Source organism: Colletotrichum tamarilloi (genome assembly GCF_030869305.1).
Source record: "Colletotrichum tamarilloi strain Tom-12 chromosome Unknown Scaffold_66.1, whole genome shotgun sequence".
In the NCBI taxonomy this organism is placed as follows: Eukaryota; Fungi; Ascomycota; class Sordariomycetes; order Glomerellales; family Glomerellaceae; genus Colletotrichum; species Colletotrichum tamarilloi.
In genome coordinates, this window is record NW_026849448.1 from 147,590 (window position 1) to 171,871 (window position 24,282).

Here is a 24,282-nt window from a genome sequence, read left to right on the forward strand (position 1 = left end):
TGCAAGATAACCGGCAAGAGCCCTGAACGTGATAAATGTGCGTTATAGAAACTGAGGCTGAACAGCTGTCATTGTATCGGTTTGGAGATGGCTTGCCATATCTTGACACCGACAAAGGCAGCGCTCCCGAGTTGGGTTTATCGGGTCACCATAAAAGGCAAGGTTGTATTAACGAGACAAAGAAAGACACCCGCCGCTTCGCGGGGGTCCGTCCCGGAGGCGTCGATCTTCCGAGGATGGGCCCAATGGAATTCTCTAGCGTAGGGATAGAACCAAGGATACTGGAGCTCAGAGTTGGAAGTGTCATGAAGCATCCGACGGCGGGGCCGGGACAAGCACTCTCGAAGCCGCGATCAACATGTTGACCTCAGTTGCTACTCGCCACCCTTGGGAAGAACCGGGAAGCTAGAAGCACACTCCTTGCCGATCGTCGAATTCAGTTCCAAGGCGGATCGTCCGAGCTGCTGGAACAGAGCACGACTAAACTGCTCCATGGGAAAGGGCAAGGGCATCGTTTATGTTGTATCCTTGATCTCATTGTAGAAGGCCTCTGGGCCAGTGTTGATGATGTCAAATCTTGAAGATGTTTTGAGTGAGTTGAATGTATGATTCACCTGGTTAGTCAACCCACTGCCACCAAATGGTGTAAGTAATGGAAGGAGATCATCGTCCGATATTCTGCAGCTCTTTGACACTGAGCTGCTGCGTGCTTTGGCTTTGACCCCGGGAGGCCTACACTACCTTCAGCTGAAGGTTGTTTCCTCAGTCTCGTATTGGGGCCAGGACAATGGCTGTTGATGAGATGCCGTAAGCCAAGACAACAGGCGCGCGGTGGGCCTTTGGACGCTGGCCGAGTCTGTGTCTGGCACCTGGATAGGAGATGGTTCGAGTTGAGCTTTGACGCCATCGCGACACGACGGCGACGGTCTTGACGTGACGGTGGAAATTGCGGTAGGGAGGCCAGGAGGGGGCCAAGACGGGCCATGACAGACCGGCTCGATACTGTCGCGCGCTATTGAAACTAGTACCGAATAGGCAGCATCCCTTATCGTGTCTTTTTCGTCCGACCAGCGACCACATCAAGGACCAGGGTGCCAGTAGAAGAGCAGACAGGGGCTTTAATGCAGGTACAAGGGCATCGTTGAGCGAACTGGCCGATGCATGCACGCCACCGAGCTAACGAGGGCACCAGAACAAGCCGCATGGGCAAATCTCTTGCTGCTTTTCCTGGCCACATGTGTACACAGCGGGTACAGTTGCTGCTCTTTGGTGAGCAGTGCCCCGAGAAGCATAGGGAGCTGGAACCAACCCGCCCGAGGAAGCAAGGTAACGACGGCAAGACGGGAAGCGGGCCAGGCAAGGGCCAAGGGGTGCTGCTGGCAGGCGGAGACTGAGGGAGACCGAGAGCAGTCGGTACTTGCGATGTTGCCATTATATGCTCAGGGCTGAAGGTGAAGCGTTCTGCAGTGTTTCACTAGTGAGGTTTCGTGGTGGCCGTAGTTGCGGTGCCGGAGGGCATGATGAGATAGTGATCCTTGACTACCTATTCTTGCGAGGTCTGCTCCGTACAAGGCGGCGTACATGGCGAGAGCTGAATTAGAAGCGCCGAGATGCATACTTAGGTTTGGTGGGTGATGGAGCCCTTGGTGCGTGTCAGGACTATCTTGGGTGGTAATATTGGACAAACGGCGAGGCCAGACCAGACGAAGCGGGAGTGGAGTGCTTCAGGTCTGGATTGATCGAGGTGAGGGCGATGGGGAGGCCGAAGAAACAAACGAGGATTGTCGTCGTCGAGGCGTTTGTGAAAGAAACAAATGCGGCCCCGTCCGAACTAGCAAAAGACCGGATCCAAAGTTAACGACAGGAGGTGGACAAGCTGAAAGGCGATCGAGGAGGGGCGCCGGGGGTGGTACGTGGAGAGGCAGAAGAAGAAGAAGATGGGAGGAAGAGAGGAGCAAGAAGACGCGACGAAAAAAGACTGCTGAGGGGTGTGCGTGCAAACGTGGGAGAAGGAAAAGGACTTCGGTACGTACAGTGCGCAGACCCGGTTGATGATTTCCACCGTTGCTGAATTAGGGGTCTCAACGACTGAACCTCCACTGTAAGGCAGCGGGTCAAGCGCCGATTTGAGCAATCCTTGGTACTGTATGAAGTAAGCCAAAAGGGGTGAGATAAGCACTGTCAAAGGTCATACCTCCCAAAATGAGCAAAAGGAGCAGAATGGGCAAAAAAGTACATTGGCAGAGGTACCCGAATCGCACTTGGCCTTCCTCATCTTAGCTCGCCCAGGAGGAGCAAGAGCGCCTTTGATCTGCCTGCGTCTTCTCCTGTTGGCGGCGACCTGAGTCCCTGACCTTGCCATTTACCTCCCCGGTCTCGCCTTTTTCCTTCAAGCCCAGCTGGGATTTCTTTCTTCTCTCCTTCGCCTTGTCCGTCGTTGGGAACACTACAAATCTTTCCCTTGCCGCTCTTTCTCGCTGCCATCTCGAGGATTTACTCATCTGCACTGGCGTTGCGACAACCCGGCAAATTTATAGACGATTCGTGGCTTCACATTCGTTATACCCACGCTTGCTTACAGTCGACTACCTCGAGGAACAAGTACTATTCCTCCGCGTCAAGCCGCAAGGCCATTCACTTGTCTCGTCAACCTCAACCTTCGTCTATAACCCATCATGGATCAGGACCAGTACAATCAGGGCTACTACTCCCGCCCAGCAGCTGGAATGCCTTCACAGGCCACCACTGCTGCCGGAACCCCTCTTCGCCCCGGCACGCCCAACACTGAAAACAGCAGAAATCCTTTTGGCGATGGTGTCGAGTCCCAAGCTTCTCAGAGAGGGCCCATGGCCGGTACACCAATGGGCACGAACCCATTCGGCACGCCTGCCGTTTCCCGACCTGCCTCGAGCTTCGGCTCGTCCAGTGCCATCGGCGCACGCTTCGATGAGCGATCCCAGCGGTACTTCCACTCCAGACGTATCCGTAAGGAGGATATCGAGAAGCCGTGGTTGGACAAGGCTGACCCCAAGGAGAAATGGGTCACCATCATTCCTATTGTCGGTATCTTTATTGGTCTCGCTGTCTCTGGCTTCCTCGTCTGGGACGGTATCAGAAGTGTCGTCAAGCACAAGTACTGCCCTGTGCTCATTGAGGATTTCTCCGGCAGCAGCCTGGATACAAACATTTGGACCCAGGAGGTGCAAGTCGGCGGCTTTGGGTACGTTTCCTTGATTACATTCCTCTCACCCCGCATCACGCTAATCAAATTCCAGTAATGGCGAATTCCAGATGACCACTGCCGACAACGAGAACGTCTTCCTCAAGGACGGCAACTTGGTCATCCGTCCCACTCTTCAAGACTCCGCTCTTATTGAAAAGGACACCGAGATTGACTTGCTCAAGGACGGAACTTGCACTTCCACCGAGTTCTCCGCCTGTGTAACTGCCACCAACACTACTTCTGGCAACTCTTCCATTGTTCCCCCTACTAAGTCTGGTCGCATCAACACCAAGAAGGGTGCCACTCTCAAGTATGGCCGCGTCGAAGTTGTCGCCAAGCTGCCCAAGGGTGATTGGCTCTGGCCCGCTATCTGGATGATGCCCGTCGAGGATACCTATGGTGCTTGGCCCCTTTCGGGTGAGATTGATATCATGGAGTCTCGCGGTAACAACTGGACCTATGCTCAGGGCGGTAACAACATCGTCTCCTCTGCTCTGCACTGGGGCCCCGACCAGGCCAACGATGCCTGGTGGAGAACCAACAACAAGCGTCAGGCCCTGCACACGACCTATGGTGATGAATTCAACACCTTCGGTCTGGAATGGTCCCAGAAGTACCTGTTCACCTACGTCAACAGTCGCCTGCTCCAGGTCCTCTACACCAACTTTGACGAACCCATGTGGAAGCGTGGTGACTTCCCCCAGACTAACTCTAACGGTTCCCGCCTGGAGGACGTCTGGAGTCAAACTGGCCGTTCCAACACTCCATTTGACCAGAAGTTCTACCTCATCATCAACGTGGCCGTCGGTGGTACCAACGGCTGGTTCGAAGATGGCCAGTCTGGCAAGCCGTGGGTTGGAAGTAGCCCCAACGCCAAGAAGGACTTCTGGAATGCCCGCGACCAGTGGTACCCCACGTGGACCCAGCCCGAGCTCACTGTCCAGAAGGTTTCCATGTGGCAGCAGTGCGACGGCAACGAGGAGCTGTAAAAGTCCACTCGAACGGCCATTTCTCTCTTTTGGATTTTTCGCACATTTACATATAGACGGCTACATGCACAATTGGGATAGATGACGGGCGCGCGGTGCGGATTTTACAACGGAAGGCGATTACTCTGGAATACCAACCTGGAATTACTTACCCAGGTGCTTTGAGCACATATATTTGATGACAATATGTTGGGTTATGATTAGGATATTGGGAGATGCAAACTTACTACCATCTAATGAATTTGAAAACTTGCATAATCAATTTCGTATGATTCGAACAATCGTTGCCCACAATCAGGTTATCTGCAGCTTGACTGATGACTTCCAAGCTTCAACACTTCCAAGAGGCAGCTAACATCAGAGCCTTGGCACTGCCAGCGGCTTGAGATCCCTGCATTTAAAGACTCAAGGCAGGTATATGGCCGATGCAGTCATCACCACCACAGTAACCGACACCAGCCAGCTGCTGTCAGACGGCGCATGCTACTCGCCTTGATTGTTCGTGGGCCGTGGCTCCCACAGTCTGCAGATGCTACACTTCCAAGTTCTGCCTTTAGTTGGCTGACTTATCACAGCGCCCGGCCGACACCTGTACAACAAGGGCCTGGAATCGATGAACCCAGAAAAGACAACCTTGCGGCAGGCGACTGGTGTACTATTACAGCGTCGGGTGGCAGCAAAACCCAGCTGTGACAGCCTGAAGCCAAGAATCAAGGGTCGGGAGACTGGGGGCCTTGGGAGCCGGCCGTAGCTCATCGAATCGCCATCCTGGATGGATCGTCGCGAAGCCTTTTTTTACGTTTTGTTGACCTTTGTCAGGTTTTCCTGATGACACTGGATGCAATGCTACTTTCTGGTGATTGCTCGGGCGTAGGGCCTTGCCACCGGCACCTCTGGACACCTGCTAGTATCCGGCATTTCTTGCTTTGCTTAGGTACCTTTGTTCCCGTCAGAAAACCATTTGCCCTCCTGTATCTGTACTCATTTGCATCCTCCTTTGATTTCGGCAAGGTGCACTGTAATGGGTATAATAAGATTGAGAACTTCATTAAAAACATCAGCCTTCATTAGGGCGGCGGAGATCTCAGTGTTACAGATACACAAGATGACTAGGCCTTGCGATTCTGTTGTGCATGTTGCTTCTTTTTTTTTTCTCCTTCTCCTTCTCAAAGATAGGTCTCGGGCTGCACAAGCTGGGGTAAGTCACGAATGAGACCAATTCGCCCCCCTTCCCTCCGAACCGGGTGCGTGTGAGACTGTCCCGCATCAAATATAGAGTTGAAGAAAGACCTCGTGGGGCGAGGGAGAGAGAGCATGGGGGAGTTCTGTCTCATTCATGGAAAAGTCATGCTTTTGGGGGTACTGGTTTATTGATTGTGGCGATGTCATTTCGTGTCTCATACCAGATCTGCCGTGAGTCGAACATGTCATCCCTTCTGCGTCATCAGTGTGATCAAACACAAGTAGTATCCATGTGCGATGAGGAGCGAGAGCTGGGAAGATGAACCTCTACGCAGTAAGGGCGAATGCCAGATGGCAGCCCCGATTGACCGGGAGAAACAGGGCTCAGAATCTGTCCGTGAGCCCTTGGCTGTCTCTGTTTCTACGACGTCGCCATGCGCGGACAAGTGGTGGTGAGAGCCGTCCGTGTATCAAAGCAGTAGTATCGGGAGGTGTTGGCAGAACCCACGAGTTCAGGTTCAAGGTGAGCTTCAGGTCAATGACACCTTGGGGTCACCGCAGTGGATACCTCTCAGTTCACCATGGAGAGCCCAAGGTGAAGCGGCCGCCAATCTCGATCCTCATCACACAAAGTGGGAACAAGAAGGATTCAATCACTCAAAGTCCAAGGACAACAATGAAATTCAAGGTTATGAGCAAGCTTATGGGAAAAAAGTGGTCAACATACCACTCAGATCCACAGCATTTCCACTCATCAGTGGGAGAAGAAAGATCCATTAGATAGGGCATGTGGTAGCGGGCGATCGCACCCACACACGCCTCAGGCTCTCACCAGTGATTGAAGACTCGCTGTTACTTCAAAGGGAACGGATAAGTGACGCGATGTTCATTCGGTGGGACTCGGTCAACGCGGGAATAATGGACAAGAGTGCGAAGATGGGAAAATGGGACTTTTGCGAGGATTCGCATGATGAGTGTGTTGATGAATCAGGGTGGCATTGTGGATGAGAGGGGCTGTTTGTTCTCTTCCTGCCCATCCACCGATGGAGCATTCGTACAGAATCCCCCACCAACACTGCACAATGGGAACTTGGCCAGTTGGCGAGTGCCCGGCTGCTTGGGAATCAGGAACCCCCGGCAGGAATTGCTACTCTCCCTGTCGAGGGCTGCCGACCGAAGAGCAGACTTTCCAGGGCTCTCAGTCTTGAGGCTGTGCTGCAGTTTACGGACGGAATTTTTTGATGCGAACGTGTATCTTGCTCACTGCTGAATGCACGTTTACCACTTGCGATATTTTGCGCATGGCGTCCGATATGGCCATGTGTCGCGTTACACAAGCGACGCAAGCGCAGATACGAGCTGCCCCGGCTCCCGACTTCCTTTGTCACAGAACCTTTCGGTGCGAGCCGTGAAGTGAAAGAAAATCGGGCGGTCCCACGCCCGGAATCGCGGCAAGGCTGGGCAGCACAGCACAGTCTTTGTGCGCGCGCGGCCCACGATTAGCGATGCTGGGTCCAGCCGTCGTTGCCGATTTACACGAGTTCCCGACTGTTCGTTTTGTCACAGACACAAGCTGACGTCGCCTACTATGCCACGGACCATTTTCTTGGTATGAGATCTTGTCCATCTTTGATCCTTCAGGTCGCCACAAGATACACCTCTTACACCGGTAGGCAAATCTGGCGGGGGCAAGATATCGGAGCGAGTGCTATAAGCAGGGAATGTCCCGCATCTCAGGGTCTTCGTACACGTGTAAATTCGTTTGTCCTGGGGTTTGCGATGGAGAAACGCCGCCTTGACCTCAGCTTGAAAAATGGGCTGATGGAGCTTTTTCGATGGTTTGTTTCCTCTTGCCAGAAGTGGATTGCAAACACGTCTCGTTGTGCGGCCTCTTTCGAGGTATCCAATTCGTATGGGTCTGGCCCGGCCTGGCCTGGATACTCTCCGTACACAAGGTCACAGCCCGACAAGGGGTCGTTCACGTTTTTTCTCTCCGGAGGATCCGCCCGCAAATTTTGACTGCCTACGGAGTACATAGTGTACAATCCATCCACCCATGCCGGTGGGTCGGAAGATCACCGGGACCCGAGGAATTTCGCCGACAAGCTAGATCAAGCTACGGATAGTATTTTTTCCTAACAAACTGAGCGGGGACAAGAGGTAGGAGCTGAGGCGTGCCGCCTGTCGCCGGCATACTGCCGTCAAGGGTGAGCTGTCAGTCACACCGGACGGCAGGCCCGTCGTGACCCTGGCCGTGTAAGTGGGCGGGCGGTGCGTGCGTGCGTGTTGAAGTCGCGACACCAAAGTTGCTCGCTTGAATGCTCGGCAGATGAGTCGAGTACGTCCCTACAGCATGCGACAAGGCTACAGCAGGACGTTAACGGTTAAGGTGAGAGAGTCGGCTGCCGGCAACATGCTTCCGCCGCATGGAGGATTGCGAAATCCTGCTGTGCTATCACAGTCGAGTCTTATCTCGACAAGGGGTGCGAAAGGTGTGATTGAGGACCTGAAGCCTGGAACCTGATAGTGGAAAAGACTATGGGTGACGACCGGGAAAAGCTCCCACCCGACAGCATGGATGACACTGCTATTCCGGGAACAGAGAAGAGTGCGAGACACAAAGTGACACCGGTCCACGGACAAAGTCGCACGCGTCAGTCGACGATAGTCCAGAGCTGGTCGAGGCGGACATTTTGCGAGGACCCAGGATGGCGGATTGAGGTGAAATTGTGATACAGAACGCCACCGGCGAGTCGCCTAGGGACATCCCACGTTGTAAGTTAGGTAGTTGTCGCGGCTGCGGCTGAAGACCCTGGACGATATTGGACTTTGACAACGACAAGTCCAGAGAGCCCACCTCGCTCTCATTCACCCCTCTCCCCCTATTATAGCCTACCTCTCTGTTTTCACGGAGCGGAGAGTGCGTGCGCGGAAAATGGTCGTAGCTAGAGGGGAAGCGAGTAGAGAGGCCGCGTAGTGTTCTCCTGGAAATAAGAGCGCGCCAAAGTTGCGTTACCCCCTATCCTCACTTGGGTGGAAATTGTTACTTAAGCCACGATATCTGCCATCTCAACATAGCCCGTCGCTGATTGGACGTAAAGAGCTGGGCTTGTGGGGGAGAAGGGGAGGAAAATGAGGTGTGGGCTGTGGCCCAGTGTGGCTGCTGCCGAAGCCTAGAATTCAGTCAAAAAGCTTATAAGTGCTGCACCGTCGACATATGATAGGCTTGACTCGACAAGCGTGCCAGGTTTGGCCTCATTGGTGAGAATAAGACGGGCGTAAGCATGCTATCGACGGGGAATGAGGCCTTGATTCGGCGCGACGCCAATATGGTGAGATTCTGATAGAAAGTGCAGTTGCGATATCGATAGTTGAGCGGCGAGTCCAGGCAGTGTGGTCCTTGATAAGCTTAATTGCATGAGATGACAGGGGGCCAGGTTGATATTGGGCCTTGACATGCTCGCTTCGGCGTACCCCTGCCTATACTCCAAGTGCTGTCACTTTTGCTGACAGGTGCTGTGGCAATCCAGTCTGCATCGTGAAAGGCGGCGGTTGAGGCATTCAAAGGCGAGAAGGTGGGTTGATGAACAGGACCGAATCTTGGTGCCCTCTCATCCAACGAACGGGCTCTTCCAAGGGTAAGCCTCGGAGCCGTTGGGTTCATGTTCGCAGCGCGTCATATCTCACTCCTGGCGTCAGTCGCCACAAGCCATCATCTCGATTTCTATGCTGTTCCTGTAGAGGATTCAAACGGTCAACGAGCTGACTGGTTGAGCACGCCAAAGTTGGGTGAGAATGTGCATGAGTGTGTGTGAGCGAGTGTGTATGGTGCGAGTGAGTGTGTGTGGCTTGTAGTGGCTTGGATTGGCTGGAATATACCCTGGCCAGCATCCTTCTCTGCTGCTGCTTGATGCAAGTTCCCTGCCGAATACGAAGAATTGGCGGGTTGGGCACACTCAAGGATAGACCGCCTTGAGGAACCATTCATTATCCGTCGTGTTTATTCTTTTTTTCATTTTTTTCGAGGATCAACTCACTGTGTTTTGCTTTCGGATCGGTACATGCAACTGACCCTCCCCAATGTATAGGTAGCTCATGGTGGTGGTGTGCTCGTACACGCAAAAACATGTCGGAAAATTTGGAGATTACGAACAAGAAACGGATATCGGGTCTGGAATTGATCTTGCCGTGCACCGAGTGTTCAGCTTCCAGCGGGCCTGGTGGGCTCTCAAGATGCTAGTAGGGTAAATGATTTGTTACGTCAGCCATGGCTCAGAGTGAAACGACCGTCGGTGAAGGAACCCAATGTTGAGCAACTTCGGCCGAGTCGCCCGCCCCCTTGCGCGACCGGCAGAAGTGCTCCTCTCAAATCCATGGCTATTTTTCTTGTGCGAGTCCATCCCCCTGGAATTGTTGATATCAGACTTGAGATGGCGTGCTGGATAGTGAGAGGGTCAACCTGGGCACCGCCAGATCTCTCACAAACACATAGTGATTGGCCACATCTAATGGCCCAAGGCGGTGTCTCCAGAGATTGAGAATGGATGACGCGAACGTTGTCCTCGAGGATTACATCTCGCAACATGCTGGAGAAAATACGAGATTGATAGGCGTTGCAGTGCCTCGCAGCCCCTTCTCAGAGGGCAACAATGAACAAAGACCCGATCAGCTTATGAGAAAAACCACCGTCCTGGTCGGCCAGAGTCAGGTATCGCGCCGCCGTCTCATCTTTTCTTAGCGGTGTCATCATGGCTTTGAGCGCCGCTCTCAGTTAGCTTGCCGGTACACGGTACCTAGCCTTGGGCGTTCCAGAAGCTCCATCTGTTTTCTGTTAGCGCCCCATAATATTTTTGAATATTTTCTTTTCTTTTCTCTGCTGTCCAAGAAAAGACTCTCTCCTGTGGCTAATGAGCCGGGCACCCGTTGTTCGTTTGCTTAGCGTGGCATGCAACCAAGCATGGACGAACCCCTGTTCGCACAACGGACCCATGCTATTGTCGCTGCTTTAATGCTGAACAGAGCAGTGAAAAGGACGCTGAGGTACCTACGGACACTCTTTCTCATTGTGGGAAGCCCTGCGACAAGCTGGGTACGGAGTATATCGCTTTCGTAAGGCGTGAGACGAACGGGTACGTTTCTGTTGATCGGTTTTTCGCTTTTCGATATGACCTTATCTGGGTCTCTGCCACCCCCGCGAGATTCCATTCGGCACGTCATCCTCAACTTCTGGTAAATGCCACTCAGCTTCTTTGTTGTTCGCCCCAAGGCATCGAAAATGGCCCGGATTCGGCAATTTTGTGTCTTTGTCTTTGCAGCCGCAGCGTTGTCAAACAGTCATAGAGTTGCCAACATGAAGCGTGGCAGCAGTTTCGTATGCAATGGCTGTGCCCCTCCCACCAAGAGTCTGGTTCTCTGTGGGCATCCTGATGCATAACGCAGCCACGCAGCGACGGCCAAGGGTCCAGCTTCAAGTTGTGGCTATTGAATATTAGCACCTCCGCTGGTGGGGACACTTCTCAGCCAGCCTGAAGTGTTAAAATGTGGTCTCGGCATGGCTGGATAAGGCATCGTGCAACATATCTAAGGATATCTGGTCCTGTCCTGTGAACCGATAAAGTGACAGACTAGTGGCGCAAGGAGATGAGGGCGGGCGGCTTCATCCACATCGTTGGAAACCGCCCTCCAGCCTATCGCCTCAAGACAACTTGGATACTTGATCGTCTGGCTGCTGAGATTAGCGACATTTGTCGCAGTTGTCGATGGCTAACAAAGGGATGCTGGTAGGTAACAATGACCAGGCGTTCGCTGGACCCCGAATTCCACGTGATAGGAACAACATCACTATGCCGAATAACAGCTCCGACAAGTGCGGCTGCAATTTTTCAATCGTGGCGACAGCTTCTATTCTAGCTGATTTCTTCGGATTCTCGCACGTTGGCGAAAGACGTTCAAAAAGAGCGTTAATAGATGTGTGACTTGATAATACGGAATGCGACGTTTGTCAGCCACCTGGACCCGTTGATACTGTCAGCAGCGGAGGCATACGCCGTAGAGCAATGCAGAAGTGGCCTAATAAGATAATGCATGTCCCGTTGATATCACATCTCTGACTCGAGACAAGAGGTGTACATTTGCCGCGAGGACAATGCGAGCTAGCAGCAAATTCTCAGGCAGCGGCCACATGTCAGTCGTGGCGGTCTGCCGTTATTCGGCTCTAGTGCTATAATTGATGCAGACAAGCATGGTTTGGTGTATCCAAATCCGTATTCTGGCAGATAGGAGACGTATGTGGTGTGCGGCCTCGTGGGTCTCGCTGTCTCGGGCAAATACTGTCATCATTGTATTCGTAGAACGTTGATATCTTCGGCGCTTTGTGCAGTGTACGGGGCCGGAGGCGATGGGGTCATGATGAAGGCTCTCGGTCTCGGACGATTTTCTCAGGTGTAGTGGTGCACGGGGAGGACGGTGAGGGAGAAACAAAGAGACGGATAGATGCCAAGCAGCAACGGTGCCGGCATCGAGTCGGGATACGGACCGGGTTGTAGGAAGTAGCACGGGTGGGATTGCGAGTTTGACAGGTCGGTGATGTCGATCCCTGAGTGGTCGGCAAAGCGTATCCGCAGATGCGGCTCCCAAGATGTCGGTGTGTGCGTGAGGTCTAAGAAAAGAAGTGTGTTCCGTTTGGCGACGAAGTTTCTAAAGACTGAAAGGAAAGCAAGCGGGAGAGTAGACGGAAGCAGGTTAGAAGGGGCCACGAGTGAAAATGACAGAGCGCCACCCCGGTAACCGCTCACCAGCTATCGGCCGCCATGGCTACCCGCGTCTGTTGAATATCAAAGCCCCAAAGTCCCAAATGTGCAGTCTGGATTGGTGAGCTTGCGTGTTCTCTGTTGGTAGAAGAGGAGAATGAGGTGAGGAAGCAAGTCCGAGCCCAAGGACCCAAAAGGTCAAGATGACGAGCCAAGAGACTACCATCTCAGGTCAAGGAAAGAACCTAACATTGGGTCGCCGAAGAAGCGGTGCCTTCCACTTGGTCCCGGCAGCACCTAGCGTGTTTACTTGGTGTGTCCGAGGGCCCCACAATTGGCACGAGCTCTCCATCAGACAAGGGAAAGCACGGACCAAGGCAAGGCTTCGGCTCAGGCACAGGCGCGGCGCTAAAGTAAAGTAAGCGGAGCCCGGTGGCCCGTCTCTTTCCATCCTTGTCAATCTTCGGCCGGCTGGCCCCTTCCTCACCCCTGATCCCGGACCTCACCCCCTGGTACCTCATGGAGTAGAGTGTGCAGAGGCAGGAGCAGCAGGGCAACCTCCCACACCCCTCCTTCTTTCCCTTGTTCCTTGCTTTTCTGCCTGGAACGACTTCTATTGGCCCAATGTCTCTCGTAACCCGCAATAATTCTTACTTGCACCTTCCCATTCAGCACACAGAGTTGTCCCTTGTCCTTGGCACGTTGGTACGGGTAGCCACGATGTCCTCACTCCTCGGTCGTCCTTTCCTCAGGTTCCCCCCAACCCCAAACTCTCAGAGCCACGCCCCCTTGTTCTCATTGTTGCTCTTGCCGTATCCGGGCATCATGGCTTTCGGCGCTGAAAAGTACGTTGTGGTTTCCAAGGTAGAAACTACTCCGTAATAGTTTTTTTTCTTCTCACTTCTCTTTCTTCCCCTCTAGCCTCTCGATATTCACGTTATTCTTCCGCGTGGACTAAACCCCTTCAAGCCAAGCTGCCAATTTCCACTGCAGGCTTCTATACCCAGTCTCGTCTGCACCTTGTCCCATTAAACCACTGCATCGTCGCCCTTATTTTTCATTTCCACCCCGAGAAGAGAACGTGGGATTCCCAGTCATTGCTGCTTTTCCAAGCGCGCCTTTCTTTTGCATCCCCCCTCCTCTACGGAGACGCTCTAATCCCCCTCCGATCCCTCGCTTCGTCCACACTTCAAACTAGTGATCCCGGCTTCAGCGTGGCGAGCACCGCGAATATCTCCAACAACCAGAACACGGCTGCTGCCATACGTACTGCGTAGTAGGGTCGCTAGCACATCGCATCAAATCCCAATCGACGGGAACCTAGACACGCCCTCCCACGAAAGTAGACGCCTTCCAAGATAACCCGTGCAGACCAGGGCAGCGCCCCAGCGTCCGATTGTTGTCTTTGCCCTCTTTGCCCGCTCTCTCAGCACCCAATTCCCGGAACCTTGGCTCGCCGTGCCTCATCCGCGCAACTGTACGCAGTACCTCGTAAACAGAGAAGAATACCATACCTTAGGTACTGTACCCATCCGGTCCGTCCACTCGCTTATACGGTGTACCGGGCGGTTCTTGCAAATCCCATCACCACGTTCCCCTCTCACGTCCCATCCCGTTCGCTCCCCTCGGCAACAGTGGCAGGCCAGCAGCTCGTCTAAGGCGGGCAAGGAACGGTGTATCCGTCCGTACCGCTCGCCGTAGGGCATTTCCCGATTCCCTTCTCATCATCCCACCCCCCCTTGCTCTGTCTTCTGCCTCTAGTCTATGCTCTAGCCAAAGCTTTTGGGTCTGGCTAGTAGGCAAGACTTCTCCTCTCTTACTCAACCATCCTACCAACTATTACCCACTCACTCTCCCCCTCCGCTGCCCACCAACCTGCGCTCGCTCTGTCCGCCGGTTCCTCGCCTCCAAGACTGGCCTGTTGCGCTATCCGTCTGCACACCCACCCCTTGGTCGTGTTGGCGAGGCTCATCGACGCTTTCCCCGATTGGACTGGCCTTGTTTCTTGCCGCTCCTCATCCTCCTCCTGTTGCTGTGTCTCTACCCTCCTCAATAACCTCTTGAACCCTCCCTCGTCTTCGACCACTATTTGGCTTGCCTTCCCTTCTCTCATCCCTCGAGATCGTCTACAAGACTAACCCTCAAGGCGCCCATCAGAGACCTCGAGGTTGTTTGCGCTGTCTCGTGCCTCCTCTTAGGCTTGACTCTCGCCCTCCGGTCCACATTCCTCGACTCGACTTTAATTCGACTCGATCCGACAACTCGGCGCCTTTGTTCATGCTTGCTTGAACGTTTCCATACATTCGCTACTATCAGCCTTTGGTTCCACTCGGAAGCCTACACACTCGCTATCACTGCCCACCTGACCTCCCCCTCAGCCTGGTCACTTGCCTCAGCTTGGGCTTCATCTTCTTTTCAAGCTTACTTTGTTCGATCCGAGTTCGAACACGGCAGCACCCACTGCATTGTCTTTGTGTAACATCCAGAGGTGCGCGACCTTCATGCTGTGCTCGTTCCACTCGGAATAAGCTTGTGACTGCGAGAGGTACTAACAATATTCAAGTAGCTCGAATCGTACCAAACTTGGTCAACAACTCTCTGAAAACTTTCAGAAGCTACCTCGCCTGTCATCAACACGATGGGTCTCGGTGGCTACTTCAAGGCTGAGAAGCCTGAAGCTTCCGGCCGTGGCAGCCCACCGCAGCCCGCTCGCGGCAACCAGGCTCCAGTCATGGAGAAAGACTCGAACAGAACGAGCACGAACGATATGGAACTCCAGCCACCTACTCCTCGCTACAACTCTCGTCCGCAGTCCATTTCTGGCCGATCGACGCACTCCAATGGCAGCTCCATGTTCCTCGACGACATTAAGCATGAAGTCATGGTCAACTACCTCTACCAGCAGCAGTGCTCTCACCTCTGGGTCAGTGACGGATCTGGTGAGGTCGAGGGTGTTCTTCTGCGCAAGTCCAGGGGCCAGTACATGGCTTGCCCTCCCCAATTGGGCACCTCCCCGTTTGCCCAGGCTTGCGCAGCCCTCAACGTTCAGTGCGCCATGACGGTGAACTCGCGCGTCATCAAGACCTTCCTTCAGTGGTCGCCTGACGCCGTCGATGTTCCTCTGATGAACGGTCTCCGAGTCCAAATCCTGCCCACTATTGAGGACCTTCCTAGAGCGAGAAAGCACCAATTCGCCGCCTTCATCACTGCCGAGGGCCTCCTCATTGTCTGGGATGACGATGCGCTCCATCTTGTACAGAGAGCCAAGGCCATCGAGTCCGAGCTCATGGAGCTTGTCTGGAAAGCCGGTGCTGAAGACGAGGAGGGTGACGAGAAGAAGGGTCCCAACGTTGGCGAGTACGAGATTGATGAGGAAAGCGGACAGATCAAGCCCGAGAAGCGCCCCGTCCACCTCCTCAACACCTACCTGGTGTCCGTCACTCTGGTTCTCGTCGTCGTTTCCCTCGGTGCTGCCTGGAGACAGCTGGCTATCGAAGTCTCTGTCGATGGAGACTACCTTCGCCTGGCTCTCGTCGCCCTCTTTCCTCTTCAGATCTTCTTCACCTTGTTCTTCGCCCAGGTCATTGTCGGTTGCTTGGCTCAGATCTTCGGACCTATTCGCCAGTTGACCATCAACTCCAAGTTCTACTCAGCTCGCCCCCCTCCAAGGCTGCAAAGCTCTTTCCTGCCCCACGTTACCGTTCAGTGCCCTGTCTACAAGGAGGGTCTCGGTGGTGTCATTGTCCCTACTGTCAAATCCATCAAGCAGGCCATGTCCACCTATGAACTTCAGGGTGGCTCTGCCAACATGTTCATGAACGACGATGGTCTCCAGTTGATTTCTGAGGAGGAGCGCCGCGCTCGTATCGAGTTCTACGCCGACAACAGCATTGGATGGGTTGCCCGTCCCAAGCACGGCGAGAACGGCTTTACCCGCAAGGGCAAGTTCAAAAAGGCTTCCAACATGAACTTTGGTTTGATGATCTCCCTCAAGGTCGAAGAAAAGCTCCAGGCCATCAACCGCCCCAACGAATGGACTCAGCACGATGAGGCTCAGGCTTACGAACAGGCTCTCAAGGAGGTTCTCGAGGACGATGGCCGTGCATGGGCTGACGGTAACATTCGTGTTGGCGACTACATTCTCATCATCGACTCTGATACCCAAGTTCCCGCTGATTGCTTCCTCGACGCCGTTTCCGAAATGGAGCAGTCTCCCGACGTCGGTATCATGCAATTCTCGTCTGGTGTCATGCAGGTCGTCCACACCTACTTCGAGAACGGTATTACTTTCTTCACCAACCTCATCTACAGCGCCATTCGGTACACTGTGTCCAACGGTGATGTTGCTCCTTTCGTCGGTCACAACGCTATTCTTCGCTGGAGCGCCATTCAGCAGGTCGGCTACTACGATGAGGATGGATACGAAAAGTTCTGGTCCGAGTCACACGTGTCCGAGGACTTTGACATGTCGCTCCGTCTCCAGTGCAAGGGCTACATTATTCGCTTAGCTGCTTGGGCTGGTGAAGGTTTCAAGGAAGGTGTATCGCTTACTGTGTACGATGAGCTTGCCCGTTGGGAGAAGTACGCCTACGGCTGCAACGAGCTTCTCTTCCACCCCATCCGCACTTGGCTCTGGAGAGGTCCTTTCACCCCGCTGTTCCGCACCTTCTTGTTCAGCAACATTCGTTTCACCTCCAAGATCACCGTCGTCTCATACATTGGTACTTACTACGCTATCGGTGCTGCCTGGATCATGACCTCGGTCAACTACTTCCTCATGGGCTGGTACAACGGATACCTTGATAAGTACTATGTCGACTCGTGGCAGGTTTGGTTCTCCATCATCATTGTCTTCAACGGTCTTGGAAACGTCGCCCTCGCCATCATGCGTTACCGTCTTGGCGAGAAGAGTTTGTTGATGGCCTTCTTCGAGAACCTCAAGTGGACATTCCTGCTCGCCATCTTCCTCGGTGGCCTCAGTCTTCACGTCAGCCAAGCCCTTTTGGCTCACATGTTCGAGATCGACATGACGTGGGGTTCGACGTCCAAGGAAGCCGAGTTCTCCAACTTCTTCATTGAGGTGCCCAAGGTTTTGAAGAAGGTAAGTCATTATATACCACCCTCCCTTGCTCATGCTAGGTGTTTGCTCCACATTCCAGTGGTGCTTACGCATGGCCATGCATTCCAATCTCAACCACTTCGTATTCCATTCGAGCCGACGCTAACGTTTTGTGACTAGTTCAAATTCTCCATGCTCTTCTCCTGCATCTTCATCGCCGGCATGATCATTCTTGCCGTCGCCGACTTTGTTCCCCATGACTGGCGCATCACCGACTTCGTCGCCATCCTTCCTATGGCCACCGTTTCAGCCAGTCACTTGCTCCTACCCATTGCCCTCAACCCCGCGCTCATGACCTTCTCGTGGTAAAAGAATTACCATGTTGGATCTGATGCTATTTACTATTTTCATGAGCCGTACGAGGCGACACACATTGTACAGTGGGCGTTTTCCCGCAACGATATAGACATGGGACGGAGTTGCGAGGGGCTTTGATACCTAGATCCCAGCTTGAGCAGACCACGACATGATCAGTGGCGCTCTTGTTTGTTTTCTTTTCTTTTCTACCATTTTACAAAAGATGCCATGCAAAATATCTTTAACACTTACATATAAAGCTTAATTATTATGATCAAGTATGAGGTGGCTCATCGCGAAACCAAAGGACAGGGGGAATAGGTTGGAACTTAGGATAGGGCATGAAGTAGATGATGGTCGCCAGACACGCACACATACGCCCAAGTGTTGGCATTTGATTCCACTAGCACAAATTTAGAGAAAATTGAGCCACATTCCTTGTTCATTTTGCCTTACTCGTGCGATGTATTGTGAGAATGCGTTTTGCCCTCAAAAACACGAATCCCGTATAGATCACTGGCATTTAGTCCTGAGCGGTTGATGATAACGATAGGTCTGAGAGTTCGTTCTCCTCATCTGTGACTATGGACCCTTGACATTCACATCCGCAACAGAAGGGATTGAAGGGTGCAATTTTTATTCGAATCGAGTTTTCGTTCCATCATTCCAAAAAAGGCTGTCTAGAGTGGGTTATTGTCTTTGTCAATGTCTAACTAAACGCGACAATCTCTGAAGGGGGCAGAGACAATATCCACCACACGAAAACATAAGAAAAAGCACGACAAAAAAGAGAGCCCATCCTGGATCCCGTCTATATGCAGAACGCCTTCTAATCCCGTCTGAACACGGATGGGGGTAGGGGAGAAGACCGACGTCTCTACGTGATCTTTCCCTTTATTTTGTTCCCCTCCAATCCCTTTTATCCCCAAGATATCTCTGAAAGCAGCAAAAAATCCCAACTTTTTCTTTCTTAGGAAAAGAGGTCGACCTCGTCTGTGTATGTTCTGGTCATGCTCTTTTCTCTCCCATTCTTAAACCCAGCACCACAGAAGAAGAACAAGGTATCGCTCAGTATTAACCGTCTTTTCGTGAGTCGTCGTAAAGTCCAACTTATTCCTCGTCATCCGTGTCGGGAGGGTGGGGTGTTCCCTTAGGGCTGTTGAGCCACTCAATGTGTCTCAGACGACGACGGACCTCCTGCTCCTTGAGCTCCTTCTTGGTCTTCTTCTTCTTCTTTCTGGCACGGAACTTCATTTCAGAATTATCCTCGGCGCCAGAGTTGACCGCGCTGTTGACGGCACTGTTGGCGACGGAGGAGACGGCGGTGGAGGCGATGGCGCTTCCGGGTACGCTGCTGTTGTCCTCGAAGGAGCCGAGGTTGATAGCGGCGTTGCCGCGGAGGGCGACACGGCCGTCGTTGACGTGCCACTGCTCGGAGCACAGGGCGCCGACGAACTCCTCGTTATGGGAAATGAGTATGACACCGCCCTTGAACTCACGAATGGCAACGGCGAGACCGCCGAGGGAGTCACGGTCCAAGAAGTTAGTCGGCTCGTCGAGTACCAACAAGTGAGGGTTGTTCCACATTGCACCAGCGATAACAACCTTGACCTTCTGGCCACCGGACAGGGAGCCGATCTCGTTGTGGTTGGCAATCTCAGGATCCAGACCGAGGTCCTCAAAGTGCTTGGAGATAACGGTGGGCTGGAGCTCACGGTAACCGAGACCCTCGCGAGATGCTTCGTGGTCGTCGAACTCTTGGATGAGCTTGTCGAAGCCCCACTCGATCATGGTCTCGCGAGACACCTGAGTGTTGTACTTCGGAAGGTATCCACGCCATTTACTACGTTTTGTTAGGACATTTGCCATGTGACTCGGGAATTAGATTGTGCTTACATCTCGTATTGGAAGGTCTTCTTGTACTTTTGACGACCAACGATAGTCTCGAGCTGACGAGCAGACTTGCCGTCCTTGAGATCGATGAGCTTATCCATCTGCTCGCGATCCTTGTCGGAGAGCATACGGGTCTGCTTCATATGGACCTCGCGATCGTCACCGTTGGCGTAACGCCACTGCAGGTACTGGTTGGGGGTCTTCTCAAGATGCATCTCGACGTGCTCAAGAGCGTGCTGCTTGATGTAACCGATACGCAAGTTGGGGTGCTTCTCGACCTTTCCGGTGCTGGGAATGACCTCACCAGTAAGAATCTTGATGAGCGTGGACTTGCCGGCACCGTTGGGGCCGATAATGGCCACTCTGGACGACAGAGTAAGCTGGCAAGTAACCTCGGCGAGAGAGGGCTTGGGGGCCTTGGGGTATTGGTATGAGACGTTGGTCATGCGGATAATGGCACGGGTCAAGGACTTGACACCAGTCAGGATACCCGGGGGCGGGAACTTGAACTGAACCTGGGAAGCGGAGAGCGTGTAGTAGCTCTTTGCCTCGGGGCGAACCTTGACAAAGGCAGCGAGGTTGCCCTTGTAGCAGGCAAGCTTCTTGTTGGGCTCGTAGTGGTAAATATCCGTGGTGACGTTGTCGAGGAAACCGGAGTCGTGAGAAACGATCAAACTGGTGATGTCGGGGTGGGTCTTGAGGTAGTTCTCGAGCCAGGCGATGTTGGCAACATCCAAGTGGTTAGTAGGTTCGTCCAACAACAGGACGTCGGCGCCCTTCAGCATAGCACGAGCCAAAGCCAACTTCATCTTCCATCCTCCAGACAGGGAGCCGACCTTGTGGGACTGGCGCTCGTCAGGGCCACTGCCGAAGCCGAACTCATCAAGAACCTCGACGACCTTGGCACGACCGCGAGCCGCGATCTCCTCGTCCTTGAGGACGAAGTCTAAAATGCTGATATCAGCATCCTCACCCTGGTTGTGCTCGACGTAAATGGTACGAAGAACATCCTGGGGAGGGAAACCCTCGAGCTTGCCGTTGGCGATACTGCGCATCAGCGTGGACTTGCCAGCACCGTTGCGACCGCAAAGACCGTAGCGGTGACCCTTGAGCAGTCTCAGGTTGGTGTGGGAAAGCAGCAGCATGCCACCGTATGCCAGGGAGAAGTGGGCATTGACAATCTCCGTCTCGCCGTCGTCCTCCTTCTCGGGAACACCGTACTTGCGCTCGTCCTCCTCGACGTAGTACTTCTGAACGCTGTCGGCGATGGCAATATTAGAGCTCGGGGCCAAGGCCTGCAGGTAGGGAGCGATGCGTGCAGAGATGCGCTGAACAAAACGGTGGTTGACGTCCTCGGCAACCTGCTCGCAGATGTATGGGCGAGCCACCTTGTAGATGTCGGTGACGGCAAGGCCGCCGCTCTTCTTGATCTCGGCATCAAGGATCTTGCCGACGTCCTCGCTCGAGACACGCTCGATGACATCCTTGTCGTCACCCATGGCCTTCTCAATGACATCCAATGCTCTCTTAGCCAGCTCTCGGACCTCGGGGAGGGAAGCGCGGTCGTAGACACCCTTCACACCTGGCTGCAACTTGGGCAAGAAGGTTCTGGCCTCGATCGGGTCGTGAACCAGCTTTGTCAGGTTCTCGACGACAACGACGGTCTGGCGGAGAACCTCTTGAGCGGTAGAGGGGGTGTTGAGGGAACGCTCCAGCAGGGGCGTCAAGAGAGCAAGGACGGGAGAGGTGACGATGGCGACGAAGGTCGTCATGGACAGGGCGTGGATGGCCTTGCGAAGAGTCTCGGTGGAGGGGTGGTGCATGGTATCGATGAGAAGAGGCACGCGAGGGGCGACGTCGTCGTTGGAAAGGAGGGCGGTAAGGGCGGTCATAGTCTGGACAGACTGCTTCTCGACCTCGGCCTTGAGGTCGTGCATGCCGCCCTCGACGATGGGGATGAGGCCAGCCAGCTTTGTTCCGATGGCCTCACGGAGGACATCCTGCTCTTCAGCCTGCTCCTGGGTGGAGCCGACAGTCTGCTTGGCCTTCTCGGCGATCTTCTGGAGCAAGAGGAGGGCAGCAGCAGTTCCCTGCCACTTTCCGGTCCTCTTGGACAGGTAGGTGTGAAGAACAGGCAGCAGACCGACAACGAGAGCCTCGGCGCTCAAGTTGTTGAAGAGAGCGTCCAGCGCATATTGAGCAGACTCGCGGACGACGGAGCCCTTGTCGGCCAGGGCGTCGAGGGCTGCAGGAACGAGGGTGGCATCCTGAACAAGGAAGACAACCTCGCTCAAGGGTGACTTGGGGGGCATGCGCTCAAAGAGGGCACCCAGCAGGTTCTGGGCGCACTCGCGAAGCTGAGGAGACTTCTTGTTGGCAACAGCCTTCTTGATCTCGGCAAGAATGCCATAATGGGTGAGACCTTGGTATCCGACCGTGTTGTTGAGGACTTCGCAAAGACCGTAGGCGGCATCGACTGAGGCGGCGGAAGTGGTCGCGGTGAAGATGGAGTTCAAGAAGGCGGAAACCTCCTCTTGGGATGGCGGGGGAGGGGCATCGCCCTTGGCCACGACGGTCATGTTCGCTTGGTGTTGTTCCTGCTGCGATAAGGGCGGGGTTACAGGGTGAGGCATGGAAGCGACAACCAGCACTCAGAGAGAGGGGTCGGAGGGCGAGAGAGGGAGAGAGAGCGCGCGCGAACAAAGGGACCTCGCTTCTGCAATTCTGAAGGAGGAAAAACCGGAAAAGAGTTTCGCGGGAAAGAAAAAGGATGCTCTCGTCTGTCCTCTCTCTCGTGGGACGGCGAGTTTGTGTGGTGTAGGTCGTCAGCAACAAGTGTCCCTCCGTCGCAACACAGATTTTTTTTTAGATTGGGCACTGCAAGTCCGGGCGCGATTTTTCCCTCTTTGTTTCTCATAATCCACCAGCAGAATCGCATCCTTGGCCCATGTGAAAAAAAAAAAATTCAACTTTGTATCTCGCCCCCTATCGGAGATATCTTATTGGTTGCACCCGCTTACTCATCTCCACCCTCGCCCCCAATCTCCTTAGCGATAAACGAGTACGTACCGCGGGGCTCCGTACCTCATCTTTTTCGCTCCGCTGCGAAAGGCTCTTGATGCCCGAATTACCAATCCAACTACGCAACTCTCGTTGCTCAGCACGGAAAATGGGAACCAAGGGTCCAGCGGAAAATCGTTCATCTCTTCACCTTCAAAGTTTTTGAAGAATTCTCTCAACATGTTGGATCCCTCCGCTGCGGTTGCTCCGGTGCCGGCGTCGAAATCCCGTTGAAGAAGCGCGGCCCACCCCGCGGTTGCGTCCCGCCTCAGCGTCGGCCAAAGATTCGGCTAAGTGGTCACTGTCCTTCCATCTCGTTTCAAGATATCAACAAATTTCGTCTTGCGAGTGCGACCCTGTTTCGTGCGCAAGAGCCTCTGGTCAGCGTGGGTTCAAGGAGGACCGAAGGCAGCGTTGCTTCTCATTCTCCCACTGATGCAGGCGTCTAGCCCGCTTTGTCTTATCTTGAAAGGGCTCTTCTAGTCCGCAACACCGTTATGCTCTGCCTTGTAGATACTCCATGCAGAGATTGATGCCTTCCTGACGATAAGCTGTGTGGAGAATAATGTGTGGCGTACATGGCGTACATGACGACCCAAGAAACCTCTTCACATGTGGCAGCCATGACCAGCAGAGTCTCGGCTACAGCCGTTTGCGAGCTGAGGCTGCACTGTCGGCTGTTTTTAGCCTTGGTCTAGTCTCATCGCTCTCAGAACTATTCCCATCTGTATCGTAAGAACTGGCCAAGGCGAGTTCGACGTCACACATGGGTCGACCAAATCATGAGAGACCCTCGAGGTCGTCAGGCTGATCTTGGCCCATCGGCCGACTTGCAGATTGGCTTCCTCTTCCGATGTGAGCCGTGTCTAAATGCTGAACTGATTTTGTGGAAAAATTGGTCCAACGATGCATCCAGAGGGCTTCAACATCGGCATTTCGTCTTCTTCACAACCTTGGAGAATTACGGCCTGGCGGTGTTTTCCTAAGGACATATCCTGCGATGATCAGCAACCCGGCCAGTCTGATGTGTAGCATTAGCATAAAAGCATAAGTGTACCAGAACACTCATCAGACGAAGTGAGCAGCACCTTACGTAGTAGTCAAATTCACGAGGGCCTGGAACATTTCCACCCGTGACGTTTGGATCACTAAACTGCCTCCCCGCTGTAGTTTAGTTTTGCTTCTCACATCGGCCCCTCACATTCCAGCTGCTGGCCTTTGAATGCTTCTGAGCGTCGTCAAAATCTAGCTGAGACACCGTGTTTCTCTTTCCCGAAGCTGGATGGATCGAGGTCGAGGAGGCAGGCAAATTTGTGCGAAATTGGGGATAAGGAAGCTTGCTTTTTTCACAGTCTCAGCTCATGGACGGACGTTATTGATGCTGGAGAAAAGGCTGGCGGCAGATGGCTCCCTGCTTCATATTAAGAGTAAAATGTGACGTCGGGTTGATCAGAAGACGAAATGTGGCCTCGAGCACCTGATATGGTCTGCCAGCTTTCGTCAGTGTCCTTACCTTCGTCGGTGGGTCATTCGGTATCGCATCTTGAGACTGAGATGAGGTGCGAGACGGGATGGAATCCATCGCATCCAAGCGGGAGATCTCCGGTGCTTACCTTTCCTTAGATTCGGGTATGCTTACCTAAGATGAGGCACATTGTCCAAGAACCTCAGCAAAGTTACAAACAACCTAAAAGTACGGAGTACGGAGTGCCTAACACTCCTGGAAATAGATGGGAATTTGGAGGGAATTTGGCATGCTTCTGCCGGGTT

General features: G+C 53.6%; 5 protein-coding genes across 5 annotated transcripts; 3 read left to right on the plus strand and 2 right to left on the minus strand.

Moving 5' to 3' along the window:
* Window positions 1–515: 515 nt before the first annotated feature.
* Window positions 516–1,432, minus strand: CTAM01_11740 (uncharacterized protein; the record flags this gene model as incomplete). Its single annotated transcript, XM_060527749.1, has 2 exons — window positions 516–732; window positions 1,182–1,432. The coding sequence occupies 2 exons, from the start codon at window positions 1,430–1,432 to the stop codon at window positions 516–518; spliced, it is 468 nt and encodes a 155-aa protein (XP_060377653.1).
* A 1,243-nt stretch (window positions 1,433–2,675) lies between these two features.
* Window positions 2,676–4,212, plus strand: CTAM01_11741 (beta-1,3-glucan-binding protein; the record flags this gene model as incomplete). The annotated part of the gene is made up of 2 exons (XM_060527750.1): window positions 2,676–3,220; window positions 3,276–4,212. 2 exons carry the CDS (start codon window positions 2,676–2,678, stop codon window positions 4,210–4,212), a joined length of 1,482 nt encoding a protein of 493 aa, XP_060377654.1.
* A 480-nt stretch (window positions 4,213–4,692) lies between these two features.
* CTAM01_11742 (uncharacterized protein) lies at window positions 4,693–4,905 on the plus strand (the record flags this gene model as incomplete). Its single annotated transcript, XM_060527751.1, has 1 exon — window positions 4,693–4,905. The coding sequence occupies one exon, from the start codon at window positions 4,693–4,695 to the stop codon at window positions 4,903–4,905; it is 213 nt and encodes a 70-aa protein (XP_060377655.1).
* A 9,876-nt stretch (window positions 4,906–14,781) lies between these two features.
* On the plus strand, window positions 14,782–17,571 carry CTAM01_11743 (uncharacterized protein; the record flags this gene model as incomplete). Its single annotated transcript, XM_060527752.1, has 2 exons — window positions 14,782–17,244; window positions 17,383–17,571. The coding sequence occupies 2 exons, from the start codon at window positions 14,782–14,784 to the stop codon at window positions 17,569–17,571; spliced, it is 2,652 nt and encodes an 883-aa protein (XP_060377656.1).
* Window positions 17,572–18,669: 1,098 nt separating this feature from the next.
* On the minus strand, window positions 18,670–22,031 carry CTAM01_11744 (ABC transporter; the record flags this gene model as incomplete). The annotated part of the gene is made up of 2 exons (XM_060527753.1): window positions 18,670–19,402; window positions 19,456–22,031. 2 exons carry the CDS (start codon window positions 22,029–22,031, stop codon window positions 18,670–18,672), a joined length of 3,309 nt encoding a protein of 1,102 aa, XP_060377657.1.
* Window positions 22,032–24,282: the final 2,251 nt, after the last annotated feature.